General features: G+C 38.8%; 1 protein-coding gene across 8 annotated transcripts in view; it reads left to right on the forward strand.

The window, feature by feature from the left end:
- Window positions 1–1,938: 1,938 nt before the first annotated feature.
- Window positions 1,939–22,350, forward strand: part of VRK2 (VRK serine/threonine kinase 2) — a 96,913-nt gene continuing 76,501 nt past the window's right edge. For 2 of the 8 annotated variants that reach the window (XM_027131738.1, XM_027131739.1), the window contains exons 1-2: window positions 1,943–2,179; window positions 4,250–4,390. In XM_027131738.1, coding sequence (XP_026987539.1) covers window positions 4,255–4,390 — 136 coding nt within the window. In that variant the 5' untranslated portion in view covers window positions 1,943–2,179; window positions 4,250–4,254. Of the gene's footprint in view, window positions 2,180–2,359; window positions 2,665–4,249; window positions 4,391–22,350 lie in introns of those variants that run through there. The other 6 variants (XM_027131742.1, XM_027131743.1, XM_027131737.1 and 3 more) reach the window with 5 other exon arrangements.

Raw genomic sequence — 22,350 nt, forward strand, 5'->3', positions numbered from 1 at the left:
ACATGGTGGTTTGGACCAGAAAGATAGAAGTAGGAGTGGTAGGAAGTGATGGATTCTGGATATATTTTGAAGGCTGAGCTAACAGGATTTACGAACTGCTATGAACTAAATGTTTGTGTCCTCCTAAAATTTGTATGTTGAAACGTAATCCCCAAGGTGATGGTATTTGGAGGCAGGAGCCTTTGGGATGTGACTGAGTCATGAACTTGGCCAGACTCAGGACTGTGAGGAATACACCTCTGTTGTTTATAAACCACCTAGTCTGTGGTATTCTATTATAGCAGTGGGAAAGGGCTATGATACTAACATACTAGGTATATATATGTATGAAACAGAGGAGCCATGTATGACCCCTTAAGAGTAATCTGTTGTGCCTGGTGCTATTGTTGTATCTTCCCAAAGATAGTAACCTGGGGACTGGGTAGAAACCTGAACCAATTTGGAATGGCAGATTTAATGCCCATATAAACGTCTGGGCAGGCAAACAACAGCATCTGTTACGTATGTATCTTATAGAAATAAGAATGGATGTTGTTAGATTAGTGAGTGACTATCTTAAAGGGCATGATTATTCTATGTATAGACTATTGAGTTTCTTTAAAAATGCTTTTTTATCCACATGAGAGATTTTTTAAAAGTGTCTTCTCATGCCATCTTTCATTTGGTGACAGTTTGATAGATGCAGGAAGTCTTAAAACCCTATTCCATCAAAGTCATTAAAGGATTTTGACTTCCAGTATTTGCATCCCAAGCAATTACTGACTTCCCACATAAGATGTTGATGTATTGTTTAAGAATTGCTTTCTGAGCATGTTTTGCCTAACCTAAAATATTATAAGCTAACTATGAGTCCTTATTATATGTTAGAAAACTACTTATGTCTTTCACTTAATTATCATCATAATCTTCTAACCAATAACCTGACAAACTCTACTTAGGCTTCTTGACCAAACTCTACTTAGACTCCCCTGAACTCTTCCTCAAATAGGCCTTGACTTTTGGACTTCCATGTTCTCTCTATACTGTCCAATCTTAGCAAACATCCTGCTAAGTTTAGCCAGAATCTCTCCATTCTCCATATCTAATCCAGTTCCTCATCCTCCACCACCCCACCGTGATGTCTGATCACCTTGATTCTGTTAGCACCATCTAACCGGAATCCTCTCCTCTCCCCTGATATTTCCTCTTAGTAATTTTCCATCCACTGACCCCCACCCAGGTCCTCGGCTATAAATTCCCGCTTTTCTTTGCTGTATTTGGAATTTAGCATAGCTCTTTCTGCTATTTCAAGAGTTTTGAATAGTCTTCCTTACCATTTTAAGAAATGTCGGAATAATTTTTTCTTTAACAAACCTCCTTAACCTGAATAACTAGGGTTATTTCCATTTCACAGATCAAAAAAAAAAAAAAGAAAAAAATGAAAGTTTTGTAAAGTAATTACGTTTAGTCAAGATTATCCAACTAGTAAATGGATCTTGAGACAATATGCCTCTGAGAACTTAAACGCTGTGTTATAGGCCTTCCTGCTCACACAGGCTTCTTGCTCTAGAGGCCCGGCCAGTGTGACTGGCTGCCCGGGTAAATGCTCAGTAAGGACCGGCCTGTTGACTTGGAAACTCTGGGTACCGAGATCATGGTACAAGAGGCCTGAAATTCCTTCTACACAAATGCACACCAAACTGATCTGATGGTGTAGACCCGCCGCCGCCTCTTCGTCTCTGCGTCCCCGAGCGCTTACAGGCCGCCTTAAAGAGAACGCTGGCCGCGGCCTAGGCGAGGTTCCGTGGGCCGGGCCGCAGTCTCCGCCCAGAGCGAGCTGTGTCGGGCGCGCGCAACGCCGCGGGCCCAGGTGCAAGAAGTTAGTTTGGCCCCTTCCGCGGGCCGCGCCGGCTCCGGGCCCGCCTCCCCGCGGGATTGGAGGCCCGCGGCCCCGCCCGGCCCTAGTAGGCCGGCGGGAGGCGTTTCGCGGTCTGGCGGCGGGGACGCGGAGGGCCTGGTTAACCTCCTCTCGTCCCCGGGTCCTGGGGGTCGCGTCGGGACCCCACACTTCCGCGCCCCGCTCTCCGCCTGCCCGGCCCGCGTGGCGCCCCAGCCCGGGGAGGAGCTGCGGTCGGAGAGAGACGCCGGGGCCTCCGGGCCGCGCCTCAGCCCCGGACGGGCAGCGGTCCCTGCTTTCGCGGTTGGTCCTGACTTTTTTCTAACTCAGTGCGTGAACCTCGCCCCCCTTCAACTCCCGTTCGCCCAGAGGCGGGGCGGAGGAGTGAGGCGGGGAAGGAGATTGGGTTTCTCTTTTTGTCGGTCTAGAGGGAGCTTGAGTCGGGAAGTGAGTCTCCAGACGCCGGCGAGCTTCGGGTGGTTCGGGCCGGCCGGGCGTGGGGGTGTCTTGGGCCGCCGAGCAGGACGGGCGGGCGGGCGGGGGGCCGCGCTGCCCCGCCCCTGCCTCCGCTCTCATGGCCCTCCGCCATGGCCGCCCCCAAGCCCAGTCTTGGCTAGGGTTCAGGTCTCTGGGTAGTGGAAACTCGTGTTGAAAACTTTTCATCGCAGCTCTGGGAGGGGACCCCAAAGCAGCAGGGACGTCTGTGTCGGTACTGGCCTTGAGAGGAGGCTGGCGCTTCCTCCTGTGAACTTGAACTCCGCATCCATGCCCAGAATGCGCATTGTATAGTAAGTCACCTTTCAGGTCTCAAGTTCTGATGCCACAGAGTTGCCCCCAAACTGTGTTTGTCTTCTTTATACTGATTGAGAATTTATGCCCTGCTGAAAAGTTGTTCTCTGTAGACTTTAGTTTTTAAATCAGCAAATAAATGTTGGGCCCCAGTACATAAAGTACTGGTCAGTATATATAAAGTACTGGTTAAAACTTTTCCTGTTTTGGGCATTGTTCATTTAAATTCCTGGCTTCCCTTGTGTTCGCGTTAGGAGGAGGACAGGTGAATATTGTTAAAGATTTCTGCTGTGTTCCTTTGCTCTACCTGGGGTGTTGCTGCTGAGTAAAAGGTAGGGCGTTGATTAAAGTTAAGTGAAGCAGGGAAAACCTACTAAAAGGAACAGAAACCTTGTCATTCTGAAGATGGATAGCGTATACAATGAAAACTTTCATTTCAAAAGCACTCACCAGTTTTAAAAAATTCTTTGGAAATACTTAGAAGACGGCAGTTACTTTCACAGTTAGTTTCAGGCCTATATGCTGTGTGTGTTTTTTCCGAAGAAATTTTCTCTTCCGACTCAAAAATCTCTGGTGAATTTCACTAACCTGTGTACAATTATAATTAATTGGGTAAAGTTGGATGGCTCTACTATGGAGTACATACTTTTCTTGTTTTGTTTGCGGTACGCGGGCCTCTCACTGTTGTGGCCTCTCCCGTTGCGGAGCACAGGCTCCGGACGCGCAGGCTCAGCGGCCATGGCTCACGGGCCCAGCCGCTCCGCGGCATGTGGGATCCTCCCGGACCGGGGCACGAACCCGCGTCCCCAGCATCGGCAGGCTGACTCTCAACCACTGCACCACCAAGGAAGCCCTGGAGTCCATACTTTTGTTGTTGGCAGTACTGTATTAATCTCTAAGACAGGGCAGTTTTCACTTTGGTGAGGGTGCGGAAGGGACAGGATATAGAGGAACAGAAAGAAGCTGAAAGAGTAGTGTGCCAGCCCTAAAACTGCACAGTGGCCTAGTGCTCTGCTTAATTATACATCCATGAAAACCCAATGCTTTGCTCATTTAACAGATATTTACTGAGTACCTACTCTGTGTCAGTTGCTGGGCTTGGTAATGATGTACATTGCCGTCGTCCATGTTTTCCCAGTCAAAAGCTGTATTTTCTTTCCTAGTGACTGAAGACCTTCTCATCTTTGACACGTAGCATTCTTAGTGAAAGGAGTATTTTCATATATATGAAATTTATTTTCTCTTTGTAATTGGATATTGTTAACTCATTTCTTAAGGTGTATTCTGCACTGTTAATAGGTATTTTGACTGCCTAACTGAATTTCGGAAATGTTAAGTGAGGTTCAGCAGGTTTGTTTGTTTTTCTAACATCAGTGCCTCTTAGATTTCAATATTGTAATGTTGGTGAATCTCCAATTTGAATAAAATGTGTGGGCTTTCCTAAACCCAGTTGACTTCAGAATCCTAATTTCTGGGAACCTGGGAAAGTGCCCCATAGAAGACATTTTGAGAAATGTATTTTAACTGGAGTTTTCTTAGTTGTTGTTTTTATTTTTAATCACTATCTCACCCCTCTGCCAACAGAAGTGATGCCACCAAGAAGAAAAGAGAAATACAGACTTCCTGTTCCACTTCCAGAAGGCAAGGTCCTGGGTGATGTGGAAGGAAAACAGTGGGTGCTGGGCAAGATGATTGGCTCTGGAGGATTTGGTTTGATATATTTAGGTAAAGTATAAATCACCAAATATTCTTATATATGTGACTATACCTGTGACTTCTTAATAATATTTTGAGAATTGAAACTTTGAAATAAGATATAATCCATAAATGTACTTTTCTAAGTCGTATGAAGATAATGTTTAGTAGAATGGGTTCAAGACATGACTGACCCCAGTCCTTGTTGTCCATGTTTTTCTGAATGACTCTTAGAAGTCTTTTCAGAGCATAATTACACAGTCTGCCAGACAAAATGTTAATGTTCTTTTTCGAGAGTGTTTTCCTGGAAACATTGCTTTTTACAGCTCAGAGAATGCAACTGTATGAATACAAACACTTTCCATTTGTGAATCTTAATCATTAATATTTAAGTAGTACAAGGTTCTGGTCATTTCTTAACTAGGCCTCACTAGAGAACTTGGCCTTCATACTTCAAGGCATCTATTGCATGGAATGAATTAACTTCTCTCCTGTACATCTAGAATGGTACTAGTTACATGCCATCTTGGGATAATTGTGTTTTTTGTTTTTTGTTTTTTTTTTTGCGGTACACGGGCCTCTCACTGTTGTGGCCTCTCCCATTGCGGAGCACAGGCTCCGGATGCGCAGGCTCAGCGGCCATGGCTCACGGGCCCAGCCGCTCCAAGGCATGTGGGATCCTTCCGGACCGGGGCGCAAACCTGTGTCCCCTGCATCGGCAGGCAGACTCTCAACCACTGCGCCACCAGGGAAGCCCCTGTTTTTTTCTTTTAATTAATTTATTTTATTCACTATTTTTTATTTTTGGTTGCATTGGGTCTTTGTTGCTGTGCGCGGGCTTTCTCTAGTTGTGGCGAAGGGGGGGCCACTCTTCGTTGCGGTGTGCAGGGTTCTCATTGCTGTGGCTTCTTGTTGTGGAGCATAGGCTCTAGGAGCGCGGGCTTAAGTAGTTGTGGCACTCGGGCTAATAGTTGTGGCTCGCAGGCTTTAGAGCGCAGCCTCAGTAGTTGTGGCACACGGGCTTAGTTCCTCCGCGGCAGGTGGGATCTTCCCAGATCAGGGCTTGAACCGGTGTCCCCTGCATTGGCAGGCAGATTCTTAACCACTGCGCCTCCAGGGAAGCCCCCATCTTGGGATAATTAAGAAATTAGACACTCATTTAGTTTTTGTGTTCTTTGGTACAGGTAAGGAGCCTGAGTTGAGTATACTTTTACACTACATTTTAAAATTACACTGACTTTAAAAGGATTATTCAGGGCTACCTTGCATCTGTAGTTTAATGATCAAGAAATATCCATTAGAAGATCAGATTTAATGAATAAAATAAGATAAATATTAGTGATTAAAAATATGCCCTCGGGCTTCCCTGGTGGCACAGTGGTTGAGAGTCCGCCTGCTGATGCAGGGCACGCGGATTCGTGCCCCGGTCCGGGAAGATCCCACATGCCGCGGAGCGGCTGGGCCCATGAGGCATGGCCGCTGAGCCTGCGTGTCCGGGGCCTGTGCTCCGCAACGGGAGAGGCCACAACAGTGAGAGGCCCGCGTACCGCAAAAAAAAAAAATGCCCTCAAGGAGCAGTTCTTCTAAATATATTGACTCATTATATGTGTGTCTGTAGGAATTTAAGAAGTTGGTAAAAGACCTTCATTGGAGGAATCTTGGGTTCCTCATTAAACATTTCAAAGTGTAGGGAAGGAAGGACTTTCCCTCTATCTTCTTAAGCTGGATACCTGGGTTTATGAAATAAACTGACAACAGGCAGATTAACAGGAGAAAAGGTATACAAATTTATTAATTTTTTTAATGTTACATGCACAGTAATATCAGGGAAAGAAAGTGAATAAATACCCTAAAACACGGTGAGATTTGAGAGCTTACATACCGTCTTAATAAGGGAAGGGGAGACGGGATACAGGCCACTTAAGGGACAGTAAATGATTTTTAGGAAAGATTAATAACCCTTAGAAGAGTAGATGTGGGCTATGATAGTTCATAACGAAGTTTGGGAGTGGTGTCAACTTCTCATCTCTTCTGTGATGAGTCAGTCTTTCCTGGTTAATGAAGTGCTCCTGGAGGGCATTTAAAACAATGGAGGTTTTTTTTTTTTTGGAGGCTCTGTCTTTAGGCAAATAAAGGGAGTTCAGAGGAAGCCTCTCCCTACATTTGCTATTTTTCAAATGCCTTTAGTTCAAAATAATCCTTATGCCAACGAGGCATCTTTTAGGGTGGCATATTCTGCCACCCTTGTTACACAAGCATGTTTCATGGCTCATGAAGGATAAAGCTTCTCTTCTGATAAAATTAAGATCGTAGTTTTGAACAAATGGATGAAATCCAGTTAATAAGTAACTTATTAATCACCTGAGTGTCTAATCTAGTTGGAAAGATAAGGCCAACACAAAATTATTGTATGGGTTAAATAAAGAACAGCTTCCCCATTTAAAGGATTTGAACTTGCTTGAAAAATGCTATGATTCTAAGTACTAGATTGAGTGACACAGACAGCACTGTTCAACAGAAATGTAATACAAGCCATGTGTGTAAAGTAAAATTTTCTAGGAGCCACATTAAAAAAAAAGTAAAAAGAAACAAGTGAAATTTAATTAAATAGTATGTATTATTAAATACAATATATCTAAAGTATTATAATTCCAACATGTTATCAATATTAAAAAAAGGAAATATTTCACTTTTTTAAAGTCTTTAAAATCCAGGATTTGTCTAGTCATATTTCAGGGGCTCAATAGCTACGTATAGGTAGTGGCTACCACATTAGATGGTGCAGATGAAGACCCTGAGAGCACTTGGGATCTACAGAGAATAGAATTCTTTGTAGAATAAGTGTTGGCTGAGACTCTGAATTAGTGAATTCTCTTGTATGGCAGAGAGTAAGGATCTCTAGTACATTGTCTTGACTCAAGGTCAGAGAAATGGAGTTGAATAAATTATTTCTGATGTGGCTGAGCTATAGCCTTGGATTGCACAGCTTATCAGTTAAACTTTCAGTTTTCTAATGTTTGAATTATTTGAATAATTTCAAAGAACTACAGAAAAGCATTGATTGTGATGATCTTGTTTTCTCTTTTTTAGATGTACATATTGTATGTGTTATATGTATTTAAATTTAAGTGCATGTTTAAACTTAAATTATATGTCTATACACATATACATAATGTATGTGTACATATATGTGTATACATACTCAACTACTTGTGTGGTTCCTGTTGTGAAAAAGGAATTTATTTGCTTAGGCATGTGATTTATTTGTCCCTATTTAAATACAGAAAAATCCTTGCTTCTTTCAGTCCAAGTACTGCACATATTTTTTTACTTATTTTTTTCTCAGTAAGATTTATTTTGCAACAATTTTCAAGGTTTCATATGTTATGAAATACCCCCTACTATCTGAATTTCAGAACCTGGATCCTGGAAATATAAGCAAGTACACACGTTGGGGGAAGGACTTTAAATAAATGTTTAGCTGTTTTGAGGAGAAGTCTCCATACTTCAGAATATATAATAAAGCTGTGTGTTCCAAGTGTTGTTATTGTTTTATCAGAAGTGGCATTCATAAATCAAAATCAGCTCTTCAGTGAGTTGCCATCAGCAACAACTTCATTAAAATTAGCTTTTACTTATTTTCAAAGCTAAGCAAGTCCATATGAAATTATATCATGCTTTTGCATTTTACCATGGTTCTCATCACTTCCTGTATATAAATGAAGAAGTAGGTAAATTCAGGTTTCTTTTGTGTCCTTCGTGTCCAGCTACATTCTTTTTAAGCATCATATTTGCCAGATGTACTCTTTCAGCAGACACTTCATCAGCATTTGTTACCAAAGGCTGAGAAGAAGCTAACCGCTGTGTCTAACCCATTGTGTGTGCAGCTGTCCTCGAGCTTTGAGGTCAATATCCAAGGCCTTTCAGTAGCCAGCAAGAAGAACGGGGACGGGGCAGAACTATTTCATATTTACTCTTGACTTGGAGCAATAATGTGCCTGTAGCGTTAATAGAAATAGTAATAAGAGGGAAAAGAAAAGTCTGAATACAAGACAGAGTTCTTTCTTTGTATATGAAAAGAGAGGAGGGGAAAAGGGAGAATGGAAACTGGTTTAGGGGGTGGATGGAAAAAATTGCTGTTATTTTGGGATCAAATAAGTGAAAAAAATTTCTAAAATTTCCGGAGAGAGAACTAAGAGTGTAAATTCTACTTTATTGCTAGGTATAACATAGAACTAAGCAAACTGAGGGAGAATTGCACAAATAAAAGCATGGGCTTTGGTGTTAGGCAAATTTGGGTTGAATTCTGACCTGACTAAGCCTTTTGCAAACTTGAGTGACTTTCACCTATCCACGAGTCTTTGTTTCTATTCTGTATGTTAGGGGTAATAATAATAGTGATGATTAAGATAAGGTTTTTAAAAACTTGGAACTCGATAAGCAGTTCAATCTAATTTATTTATTTATTTAGAATTTCCCATTCTCAGTGATAGTTGAACTCTAAATTCAGTGTCTGGTGCCGCAGGAGATTAGGATGGTGACAAAGACATCTACTGGAGGGTTTTTCCATTTGTCCTGCCATGGACTGCGATGGATTTAGCTACTAAATGTGGTAAAACTAAGAACATAAGAGAATGTCAGTGGAATGACATTTTACTTACCAACCTCTATCTATTTTTCCCACTAAAATTTACAATAGTAGCCATGATGACATAGTGAAAAGTTCTCATTTAAGCTGTCATCTTATGTTTCAGATATGAAAGATACCGTGTTTCAGAAATTAGTCAAAAATCTAGAAAAAACAGGGCTTCCCTGGTGGCGCAGTGGTTGAGAGTCCGCCTGCCGATGCAGGGGACATGGGTTCGTGCCCCGGTCCGGGAAGATCCCACATGCCGTGGAGCGGCTAGACCCGTGAGCCATGGCCGCTGAGCCTGCGCGTCTGGAGCCTGTGCTCCGCAACGGGAGAGGCCACAACAGTGAGAGGCCCGTGTACCAGAAAAAAAAAAAAAAAAAAAAATCTAGGAAAACAGAATTACAGGTAATAAACTTCAGCCAAATTCTTCATGTGCTCATGAAGTCTTCTTATATTAGTACAAATGGAAATGATTTATCTGTGTAAGTTTTAGTTTTTTGATTTTGAGCATAACCATGACAATTTAGCATCTTTGGAATATCAAGCACAGACTAGATGTTCAACGGTTATTTGCCTGAGAGATGGAGATAGACTGGGCTGCTTAATCCACACAAGCCAGTTGCTTTATTCTCTTCCATAATTATAGTTGTTACCCTTAACTCCAGCCTGTAACCTTAGAGATGTACTCTTAGTCACAAGAAAAACTGAGACAAATTAACTCTCATGATGTCATCTAAAAAAATCTATATATGCTTTATTGACAGTAAATCAATAGCATTATCTTTTCTAAATAATATGTTATTATAACTAAAATTAGCTCTCTTGAAGCATTAAGCTCAATCATTTTTTCATGGATAAATGTTTAGACTTCAAGTGACTGCCATGCATTTTTTGGGTAATCCTCTCAGATCAGCTCAATTTTGCTCTTTAGAAACAGAAGAAATCTTTTTTTGGGGGGGGGTGGTAGGGCAGGGGGAAGAGGATAGGATGACTATGAGTTTTAGAAATTATCAAAGTTTAACTCACATATTTTATTGATGAAACAGACTTCTATTTATGAAGAAATAGAAAAGGTTATTTATACATGTATGGTTTTTACTTATTGTACTTTCTAGTAAGCTGGAATGGATTGATTTTTAAGGTATGCAGAGTAGTGTTCAGAAGATCCTAATGATAATGCTAGCAACAAAGTAGAGTTACTGAAACATATATTGCTTCATTATATATTGCTGTGTTAAATGTTATTTTGGCAGTGTTTTATAGAGAAGGCTTTGAGATAAGCAGTTAGTCTTATTTGATACAGTGCTTACTAGGAACCACAGTTGTTACTAGGAAATTTTGCAGATGATACTGTGTGGGTGAAAAGAAGAAGGAAATAAATATGAAATAAGGATAACTTGTACTAGAAACTATAGTATATAAGATAAATTAGTTCTCAGATGAAGGTGTAATAGGTAATAGGTGATATTATCTCAACAGAGGAAGAGATCACTTGGGATTTTGTGAGTTTAATAAACTTGATGTACCTTTCACAAGAATATTTAAACTCCCTAGAAGTTGCATTTTAATTTTGTATGTGCTGTCCATCGGCTATTAATTTTGAGTTTTAATAGAGTGTTCATTTACTTATCAGTTAAGAAATCTAAGTATCTGCAAAAGTTTGGATTCTTTGTATAAAAAGAGAGTGTTTTTCTAAGGCTTACTTAGCCTTTTCTTATCTCTTTCATTTTTGTAAGTGTCTGATCTTCTTTTTAACATATTTTATATTGTGGGTCTTCATTTTCAACATTTCTACTCTCAAACTCTTTTGCCTTAAGGGAAGATTTACAAACTGCTCTGTTCTTCAATGATTTCTATATTATGTCTCTTTCACTGCACCTGTTACTATCTTATAACTTTACAGTGGTTAAGGTTTTTAAATTTGAAACCTGTTTGCTATAGGGAAATGTCTTCTTCAGGAAATGAGTTCACCTCTATTGCCACACAATAAAAAAACTCCCAGCTTTTGGGAGCTTCTGGCTTCGTTATGAAATAAGGATAGACTTTTGCTTCTGAAGTGTTTTAGGGTTTTTTTTTTCTTTAGATATGGATGAAGAGTAGGAAGTATGGTCCTTCTTTTAAGAAACAGGAATATCTATGTTTATAAAATAAATGAAAAGAAAATTAAACTCTAAAGCTCTAAATGGAAGAATTCACTAGAAATTAGCTATTTGGATGATAAAAATTTGTCCACCATCCACATTTAACAATGATCAAAGTGTTTGTGGGTCTTATACTGCTTACATAGTTTTGCAGTTAGTGGTCCTTCAGAAAGTTTGTCCCTTATAACTCCATTATGTGAACTGAATACGCTATGCAGTATTCTATGTGAAAGGGTATTTTAGGAGGAAAGACACAAAACTCAGCAATTATTTCAAGAAAATTGTTGAAGATTTCCATTGTTTCTTTTAAAGAGGTGGACTTCATTTAGTCAGGTAGACTTTTCTTTAACATCTCCAATCAAGTAATACTTGAGGAAAAAGGTTCCGTAGAAAGACATCCATTGAAGGCCAGGAACATCTACAGATGCAATGTGATCTCAGGCAATGAAGCATGTGGCCCTTCATTGGCATTATATGATAACAGGAGGATCTTCTGGCAGAAGAGCTGACTTTTGCTGAGTTCTGCATGCTGCCCCTCCAAACCCATCTTTGATTGGCACCTATGCCCTATTGAAACTGGCATCACACCTTCTGAATGGGCACAGTGCCAGCCTAGCAGATGGGTATGGGCAAAAGCATGCCAGAAACCCAGTATGTGCATCAAGTTTAAGTATCAGGGGCCCAAACTCCCATCCAGGGATATAAAAACTGCAGTCTGTTGAGAGCTTTTTGTGCTTAAGGTTAAAGGACATGCCATTTCTACTCCAGCTTCGAGGTTGATTAATTTCGAAAGTCAAACAGGAGCTCCTGTGGCTGTGTCAGGCAAAATTCTGTCTTTGGTGAATGAGAATTACTACTTCATGTAGGGAAGAGAAAGTATTGTAATGAAGTGTCCAATGAGAGTTAGTCTCCCGCAAGGGCCTCCAGCACTTAAGCAGCATGCATTCAGTGGAGATGAATATTTCTGTTCTCCAGCAGAGCCAGGTGCCTTCAAAGCCAGATCTTCAACCTGCTGCAGTAAAGAACCCTAAATTTAGAAAGGGCAGGTAAAGTTTGGAACTCCTTGGTGACAGCTCTCACCCTGAGCTGATGAGGCTTCACAAAAGTGTATAAAGGAGATGAAGGAAAAACTAAATAAAAAACCTTCAGATTACTTCAGCCTGGAACAGACAGATCTTTAACAAACCAAGGGGAAAAGTTTAGTCCCTTCTCCTCAATGCAGAAATTCTTCTGAATTTTATATCAATAAAAAGTTAGTTTACCAAAATGTTAGAACCAACTTAATGCATAAGTAACAAAGCTTCCTATTCTAACATTTATTTCATTGCATGTCTATCATGTATATAAACTTCACTTCTTGAATAATGGATTTTGCATAAAATTGAGTTCTAAATATCATATTCCTTATGATCGTCTCACACCAGCTACAGAACTGGGCAAAAAAAAAAAAAAAGGGCATCATTCCTTGTGATCACTTTAATCATATCCCCTAAATGCTCTTAAATTTACAGGAATGCCTGTAAGACCAGCTGTGGCCAAGAGAAGCTTTTTCATAATCACCTTAATAGCCATTGCTTTTTCTTTTCCACTGTGTAAACTTTATCTATGGAGCAGATTCCATGAGACCATTGTGAATACTTCAACGTATTCAAAACATATAACTGCCACAAATTAAACTACTAAAACTAAAGCTGGTGCATTGTAACTGCCAAGTAAAACTGGCACGTCCCTCTGTCAGACTGCGGGAGAGTATGCCATACAGTCCTCAGAAAACACAATTCATCCAGAAGCACTCTTGTCACTTGCTCTGATATTAAACCAGAGAAAGTGACATTAATTAAAGAAGTGACGTGAGCCAACAAAGGCAATGAAATTCTAAGCTTTGGCTCATGTGCAGACCTTACTCCGACTTGCTCTGCTTAGGTATCGTGGCCATTTCTGAAGAGGAGTGTGGCTACTTCCCTTCTCCTCCTCCTTTCATCTTTCCATTCTGAAACATCATTTTCAAGCAACTAAAATTGCATACCCAGGGTTGCACTAGCCAGTTGGTACACTGGTAGTCAATGCAGGGTTTCCCAGAATAGTCACGTGGTGGCATGGGATGCATTTACTGCACTTGGTAACTGCATGAGATGAACAACAGCTAGAGACAGAAGAGAGTTGTTCTCACAAAAAGGCAAGCAACAGCATAATCGAGTAGGGTACCTAGATGCGGTAGACCGGGAGCTAGGGGAGTCTGTTGCTAGGATCGCTGGTGGAAACGAATGATGGCTGGTAGGCCTTATGAAAATTCTGACGTGCTAACGAGCCAAGCAGGGGAGTAGCCACAACTCTTCTCACTCTCTCTTTGTTCCTTCCTGTATGTGCCCTTTCTCAGTGCTTATCTTGTTTCATATGATTGCCATTTGTATACTGTTTACCGTCCATCAACACTAGCTTCTAAACTCCTTGCAGGTATTCTCTCAGAGTGCTTAGACAAGGCCTTGCATACAATAGCTTAAAAAAAAATGATTGGTTAAGTTAACTCTAAAACTAGTCTGTTCAGGAAAAATAATTTTCCCAACAATTAAGTTATCTGAGATGAAATTTCGTTCTCTATATACTATTAACATGCAGCATGTGTGTAAGGCACTGTCCTTTTAGATTTAGAGACATTGTTTTGTATATTTTGGGGAATTCGAGGGGAAAGAAGTTTCTGTTCATTCTCTTTCCAAGTATGTTTTTTAAATACAAGAAGCCATGTACTTAATCCATAGATTATAGGATTTATTGGGGAAAGTCGACTTTGCTAATGCTTAGTGCAGAGAGAGTTAAAAAAAAGAAAAGGACATTATATTAAGACTAAATAGTTTTGTGTTTAGAATGAAACAATTCTACTGAGTAGCACTTAATTGAAGTAGACCTAACAGCAAGTATAAACTTTTGTGGAGGAAATAGGTGGGGTTTAATGTTAAATGGATTGACTTATAGGCATGTAACGTGCATAAGAAATCCACTTTTCAAAGGATATAAAGACAACTTTAACAGAAAATAAATTATTGGAATTTCTTTTAATCCGAGTGAATGAAAGATTTGATTAAGAGTTTTGTACATAGTCAGAAGCTTTTGTTATAGTTTCTGGGCATGGGTGTTTTATATTTGAGATCAGGAATTTTCTATGTATGTAATTAGTCGTGAGGTTTAATGTACATTTTTCATATCAGGCAGACAATGGCTTCAAAGAGACAGCAGCACTGCAAAGGAGCAAGAAAAGAAGGCCAAAGTTGACATACACAGAGGCAAAACAGTGTAGGAAAAATCAACACGTTTTGCAAAATCAATCATTGAAACTGTGTCAGTGTTCAGGAGACTGTCTTTAATTTGCAATCCAAGTGAAAAAGAGTATTTAAATATGAGAGGCAGTATTATTGAGCCCAGCATGCCTGCTACCACTTGTTTGACTAGCTCAGAATAGAACACTGAGAGGCAAGGGCTCAAAGTTAAATGAACATTTATACATTTTAAAATCAAATGAAAGATTCAGAGTATATTCATGAATTAAAATTTTTTTCAGAACCCTAAATTTAATCAGCTGGAATTACTTTTAAAGTGTCATTCTATTTAACTTTTGGGAATGATGAATTTGCCTTTTAATAGGGATGCTGTATTTTATCATGAAGATGAAACAAACTGTCTTTTGTTAATTATTCCCCAGAGACGTTGGCCATTTTTCTCTCCTATGCTTAGTGTGGAGTAAAGGCAGCTTCCCGCAAATTTATATCAAGCAAGAGCAATCAGAAGCTACAACATGTGTGAAAGAGGCTCATGGAGGGCATAGTGTCCATTGTAGGTGTTCTGAGTGCTACCTAATGAAGTTCTTAGAGGTAATGTTACCAAAGCCTCACTATGGACGCTATGAACATAGGACATAGAACAGTAAAAAGGAATGAAAGCAAGAATCTCCGGTAAAGTGTAGCAGATGAGTCAAGTGTGTCTGGGGCATACTGCTAGGGATGGTTCTTGAAATCTTTTTTAGGAATCATCATCATCATCAACTGCTGCTAAAATCTTTTACTTAGTGTGTGCCATGCTCTGCGTTAAATGCTTTATATGCATTATTTCATTTAATCCTCTCAGCAGCTTGATAAGGGAGTTATTGAGGCTTAAGAATGGTAAGCAATTTGTCTCTATGCTATAGTTTTAATAATTGCCTCCATCTACATTTGAACTCAGGTTTCTTTGCTCTCCTGATTGATGTCCTTTGTCAAAGAACACTTTGAATTTATTACTAGCCAGAGAAAATAGTGGCAAATGACATGCTTGTGACATGCTCATTTATAAAATAACAGTGAAATATCTAATTGATAGTATTGGCAGCTAATGTAAGAAATATGTTAGTGATGATGCTGATAATGGTGTCATTTTCATTCAGATTGACAACGTGAGGTGTAGATCATCCGTGATACGTTTTTAATATTAAGTTCACAAAATCTTTGAAAGACCATCTGATATTTATAGCAAGTCTAGTGTTAAGAAGTAGAAAAAATACATACACTAAAAAATGTACTATACCTAGATCAAACAATATTTTTATGAAAAAAAGTAAGAATAGTCAACAGTGCATACAAACTGATGATAAAGATTTGGTAGGTTTTTCTGCTTTTTAAAAAATGAGTAAATTTATTTAGTTTATAGGGATTTTATGCATTTGTTTTAAGGCTAATAACCAACAGGAAGATCAGAAGAAGCCTCTAAATCCCTATGATACAGTTTTAATAAGCATCATGTAAAAATATTTTTACAGATATTGAATTCTTTTCTTTTTTTTTTACATCTTTATTGGGGTATAATTGCTCTACAATGGTGTGTTAGTTTCTGCTTTATAACAAAGTGAATCGGTTATACATATACATGTGTTCCCATATCTCTTCCCTCTTGCATCTCCTTCCCTCCCACTCTCCCTATCCCACCCCTCCAGGCTGTCACAAAGCACCGAGCTGATATCCCTGTGCCATGCAGCTGCTTCCCACTAGCTATCTACCTTACGTTTGTTAGTGTGTATATATCCATGACTCTCTCTCGCCCTGTCACAGCTCACCCTTCCCCCTCCCCATATCCTCAAATCCGTTCTCCAGTAGGTCTGTGTCTTTATTCCTGTCTTACCCCTAGGTTCTTCATGACATTTTTTTCCCCTTAAATTCCATATATATGTGTTAGCATACGGTATTTGTCTTTTTCTTTCTGACTTACTTCACTCTGTATGACAGATTCTAGGTCTATCCACCTCATTACAAATAGCTCAATTTTGTTTCTTTTTATGGCTGAGTAATATTCCATTGTATATATGTGCCACATCTTCTTTATCCATTCATCCGATGATGGGCACTTAGGTTGTTTCCATCTCTGGGCTATTGTAAATAGAGCTGCAGTGAACATTTTGGTACATGACTCTTTTTGAATTATGTTTTTCTCAGGGTATATGCCCAGTAGTGGGATTGCTGGGTCATATGGTAGTTCTATTTGTAGTTTTTTAAGGAACCTCCGTACTGTTCTCCATAGTGGCTGTACCAACTCACATTCCCACCAGCAGTGCAAGAGTGTTCCCTTTTCTCCACACCCTCTCCAGCATTTATTGTTTCTAGATTTTTTGATGATGGCCATTCTGACTGGTGTGAGATGATATCTCATTGTAGTTTTGATTTGCATTTCTCTAATGATTAATGATGTTGAGCATTCTTTCATGTGTTTGTTGGCAGTCTGTATATCTTCTTTGGAGAAATGTCTATTTAGGTCTTCTGCCCATTTTTGGACTGGGTTGTTTGTTTTTTTGTTATTGAGCTGCATGAGCTGCTTGTAAATTTTGGAGATTTAATCTGTTGTCAGTTGCTTCATTTGCAAATATTTTCTCCCATTCTTAGGGTTGTCTTGGTCTTGTTTATGGTTTCCTTTGCTGTGCAAAAGCTTTGAAGTTTGATTAGGTCCCATTTGTTTGTTTTTATTTCCATTTCTCTAGGAGGTGGGTCAAAAAGGATCTTGCTGTGATTTATGTCATAGAGTGTTCTGGCTATGGTTTCCTCTAAGAGTTTGATAGTTTCTGGCCTTACATTTAGGTCTTTAATCCATTTTGAGCTTATTTTTGTGTATGGTGTTAGGGAGTGATCTAATCTCATACTTTTACATGTACCTGTCCAGTTTTCCCAGCACTACTTATTGAAGAGGCTGTCCTTTCTCCACTGTACGTTCCTGCCTCCTTTATCAAATATAAGGTGACCATAGGTGCATGGGTTTATCTCTGGGCTTTCTATCCTGTTCCATTGATCTATCTTTCTGTTTTTGTGCCAGTACCATACTGTCTTGATTACTGTAGCTTTGTAGTATAGTATGAAGTCAGGGAGCCTGATTCCTCCAGCTTCGTTTTTCGTTCTCAAGATTGCTTTGGCTATTCGGGGTCTTTTGTATTTCCATACAAATTGTGAAATTTTTTGTTCTAGTTCTGTGAAAAATGCCAGTGGTAGTTTGATAGGGATTGCACTGAATCTCTGGATTGCTTTGGGTAGTAGAGTCATTTTCACAATGTTGATTCTTCCAATCCAAGAACATGGTATATCTCTCCATCTATTTGTATCATCTTTAATTTCTTTCATCAGTGTCTTATAATTTTCTGCATACAGGTCTTTTGTCTCCTTAGGTAGGTTTATTCCTAGATATTTTATTCTTTTTGTTGCAATGGTAAATGGGAGTGTTTTCTTGATTTCACTTTCAGATTTTTCATCATTAGTGTATAGGAATGCCAGAGATTTCTGTGCATTAATTTTGTATCCTGCTACTTTACCAAATTCATTGATTAGCTCTAGTAGTTTTCTTGTAGCATCTTTAGGATTCTCTATGTATAGTATCATGTCATCTGCAAACAGTGACAGCTTTACTTCTTCTTTTCTGATTTGGATTCCTTTTATTTCCTTTTTTTCTCTGATTACTGTGGCTAAAACTTCCAAAACTATGTTGAATAAGAGTGGTGAGAGTGGGCAACCTTGTCTTGTTCCTGATCTTGTTGGAAATGCTTTCAGTTTTTCACCATTGAGGACGATTTTGGCTGTGGGTTTGTCATATATGGCCTTTATTATGTTGAGGAAAGTTCCCTCTATGCCTACTTTCTGCAGGGTTTTCATCATAAATGGGTGTTGAATTTTTTCGAAAGCTTTCTCTGTGTCTATTGAGATGATCATATGGTTTTTCTCCTTCAATTTGTTAATATGGTGTATCACGTTGATTGATGTGCGTATATTGAAGAATCCTTGCATTCCAGGAATAAACCCTACTTGATCATGGTGTATGATCCTTTTAATGTGCTGTTGGATTCTGTTTGCTAGTATTTTGTTGAGGGTTTTTGCATCTCTGTTCATCAGTGATATTGGCCTGTAGTTTTCTTTCTTTGTGACATCCTTGTCTGGTTTTGGTATCAGGGTGATGGTGGCCTCATAGAATGAGTTTGGGAGTGTTCCTCCCTCTGCTATATTTTGGAAGAGTTTGAGAGGGATAGCTGTTAGCTCTTCTCTAAATGTTTGATAGAATTCGCATGTGAAGCCATCTGGTCCTGGGCTTTTGTTTGTTGGAAGATTTTTAATCACAGTTTCAATTTCAGTGCTTGTGATTGGTCTGTTCATATTTTCTATTTCTTCCTGATTCAGTCTCGGCAGGTTGTGCATTTCTAAGAATTTGTCCATTTCTTCCAGGTTGTCCATTTTATTGGCATAGAGTTGCTTGTAGTAATCTCTCATGATCTTTTGTATTTCTGCAGTGTCAGTTGTTACTTCTTCTTTTTCATTTCTAATTCTATTGATTTGAGTCCTCTCCCTCTTTTTCTTGATGAGTCTGGCTAATGGTTTATCAATTTTGTTTATCTTCTCAAAGAACCAGCTTTTAGTTTTATGGATCTTGCTATTGTTTCCTTCATTTCTTTTTCATTTATTTCTGATCTGATTTTTATGATTTCTTTCCTTCTGGTAACTTTGGGGTTTTTTTGTTCTTCTTTCTCTAATTGCTTTAGGTGTAAGTTTAGGTTGTTTATTCGAGATGTTTACTGTTTCTTAAGGTAGGATTGTATTGCTATAAACTTCCCTCTTAGAACTGCTTTTGCTGCATCCCATAGGTTTTGGGTCGTCATGTCTCCATTGTCATTTGTTTCTAGGTATTTTTTGATTTCCTCTTTGATTTCTTCAGTGATCACTTCGTTATTAAGTAGTGTATTGTTTAGCCTCCATGTGTTTGTATTTTTTACAGATCTTTTCCTGTAATTGATATCTAGTCTCATAGTGTTGTGGTCGGAAAAGATACTTGATACAATTTCAATTTTCTTAAATTTACCAAGGCTTGATTTGTGACCCAAGGTATGATCTATCCTGGAGAATGTTCCGTGAGCACTTGAGAAAAATGTGTATTCTGTTGTTTTTGGATGGAATGTCCTATAAATATCTATTAAGTCCATCTTGTTTAATGTGTCATTTAAAGCTTGTGTTTCCTTATTTATTTTCATTTTGGATGATCTGTCCATTGGTGAAAGTGGGGTGTTAAAGTCCCCTACCATGAATGTGTTACTGTCGATTTCCCCTTTTATGGCTGTTAGTATTTGCCTTATGTATTGAGGTGCTCCTATGTTGGGTGCATAAATATTTACAATTGTTATATCTTCCTCTTGGATCGATCCCTTGATCATTATGTAGTGTCCTTCTTTGTCTCTTCTAGTAGTCTTTATTTTAAGGTCTCTTTTGTCTGATATGAGAATTGCTACTCCATCTTTCTTTTGGTTTCCATTTGCATGGAATATCTTTCTCCATCCCCTTACTTTCAGTCTGTATGTGTCTCTAGGTCTGAAGTGGGTCTCTTATAGACAGCATATATATGGGTCTTGTTTTTGTATCCATTCAGCCAATCTGTGTCTTTTGGTGGGAGCATTTAGTCCATTTACATTTAAGGTAATTATCAACTTGTATGTTCCTATTCCTATTTTCTTAATTGTTTTGGGTTCGTTATTGTAGGTCTTTTCCTTCTCTTGTGTTTCTTGCCTAGAGAAGTTCCTTTAGCATTTGTTGTAAAGCTGGTTTGGTGATGCTGAACTCTCTCAGCTTTTGCTTGTCTATAAAGGTTTTAATTTCTCCATCAAATCTGAATGAGATCCTTGGTGGGTAGAGTAATCTTGGTTGCAGGTTTTTCTCCTTCATCACTTTAAATATGTCCAGCCAGTTCCTTCTGGGTTGCAGAGTTTCTGCTGAAAGATCAGCTGTTAACCTTATGGGGATTCCCTTGTGTGTTATTTGTTGTTTTTCCCTTGATGCTTTTAATATGTTTTCTTTGTATTTAATTTTTGACAGTTTGGTTAATATGTGTCTTGGTGTATTTCTCCTTGGATTAATCCTGTATGGGACTCTCTGTGCTTCCTGGACTTGATTAACTATTTCCTTTCCCATATTAGGGAAGTTTTCAACTATAATCTCTTCAAATATTTTCTCAGTCCCTTTCTTTTTCTCTTCTTCTTCTGGAACCCCTATAATTCGAATGTTGGTGCGTTTAATGTTGTCCCAGAGGTCTCTGAGACTGTCCTCAGTTCTTTTCATTCTTTTTTCTTTATTCTGCTCTGCAGTAGTTATTTCCACTATTTTATCTTCCAGGTCACTTATCCGTTCTTCTGCCTCAGTTATTCTGCTATAGATCCCATCTGGAGTATTTTTAATTTCATTTATTGTGTTGTTCATCATTGCTTGTTTCATCTTTAGTTCTTCTGGGTCCTTGTTAAGTGTTTCTTGCATTTTCTGTATTCTTTTTCCAAGATTTTGGATCATCTTTACTATCATTATTCTGAATTCTTTTTCAGGTAGACTGCCTATTTCCTCTTCATTTGTTAGGTCTGGTTGGTTTTTATCTTGCTCCTTCATCTGTTGAATTATTTTTGACTATGTCTTTTTTCATTGGATAATAATTTTTTAAATTAATTAATTAATTAATTTTTTGGCTGCATTGGGTCTTAGTTGCTGCACAGGCTTTCTCTAGTCCGGTGAGTGGGGCCTACTCTGTTCCTGTGCGTGGGCTTCTCAGTGCAGTGGCTTGTCTTTGTTGCAGAGCATGGGCTCTAGGTGTGCGGGCTTCAATAGTTGTGGCACGCAGCCTCAGTAATTGTGGTTCGTGGGCTCTAGAGTGCAGGCTCCGTAGCTGTGGTGCACGAGCTTAATTGCTCTGCGGCATGTGGGATCTTCCCGGACCAGGGTTCAAACGCATGTCCCCTGCATTGGCAGGCGGATTTTTAACCCCTGCACCACCAGTGAAGTCCTGGATAACAATTTAAAGATACAGTATTTAGAAAACTAGGTCTTTTTAAGAGTAAAATAAACAAAAATAAATACTTGGATAAGTGAAATGTTGATAAAGAATATGTTTCTTTATAGAATTTGTTCAGATGCCAAAATATTTTATATATAATAGAAGTATAGTTTTTGAAAAAGTATTCAGTTTTGCCAAGATATTAATTATTACACAATAGTAATTTATTATGTACCTATAGATGATTTTATGAAAAAAATATAACATTTCATGAAGAGGCAAATCTTTAAGTGTTTTTAATGGAGATAGTTATTAGATATTGCAAAGCTAGTTTTTATGCTGATACTTTTTTCTTGGGAGTATATACATAGCAAGGAAAAGAATGAACAAAATATATTACTTTAGAATACATGTTATTGAGTGCTTATGGTGATATACAGTTATTAATTTCAGTTTCTGGAGAATGTGAAGAAAAATGCTGTTCATTATACTTGATCTTGTTTCTATTAAAAGATGATGTGTTACAGTTCTAACATATATCTCCAGTGTCATATGTAAGTATTACAATTGGGCCTGAAGTATTAGTTATGTAAACCTCCTGTCTTATAAAGTTTTAGGAGGGTGGTAGAAGGAAAAGTAGTAAAACCCACTAAAAAATCTCCACACAATACACTTCAAGACAAATGAAAAGAAAGCAAAACAAAGTTGTGTACCTAATAGACCATTGTTGCTGTGTGATGGAAAGGGGAAGAAAAACATTATAAGACTTCTATAGTATCAGAATTACTACTTCATCAGAAAGCTTTTGACCAAGTACAAATGTTCTGAAATTAACTAGTTTAATGTAAATGGAATGCATTATGGAATCTGTCTTAAAAATAAGAGATTTTTATTCGGGGAAGGGCTTTTAAGTTCTTTCTGACCCT

Source organism: Aethalodelphis obliquidens, unplaced genomic scaffold (genome assembly GCF_003676395.1).
Source record: "Aethalodelphis obliquidens isolate GAN/ISIS:26980383/991018 unplaced genomic scaffold, ASM367639v1 scaffold40, whole genome shotgun sequence".
Classification (NCBI taxonomy): domain Eukaryota; kingdom Metazoa; phylum Chordata; class Mammalia; order Artiodactyla; family Delphinidae; genus Aethalodelphis; species Aethalodelphis obliquidens.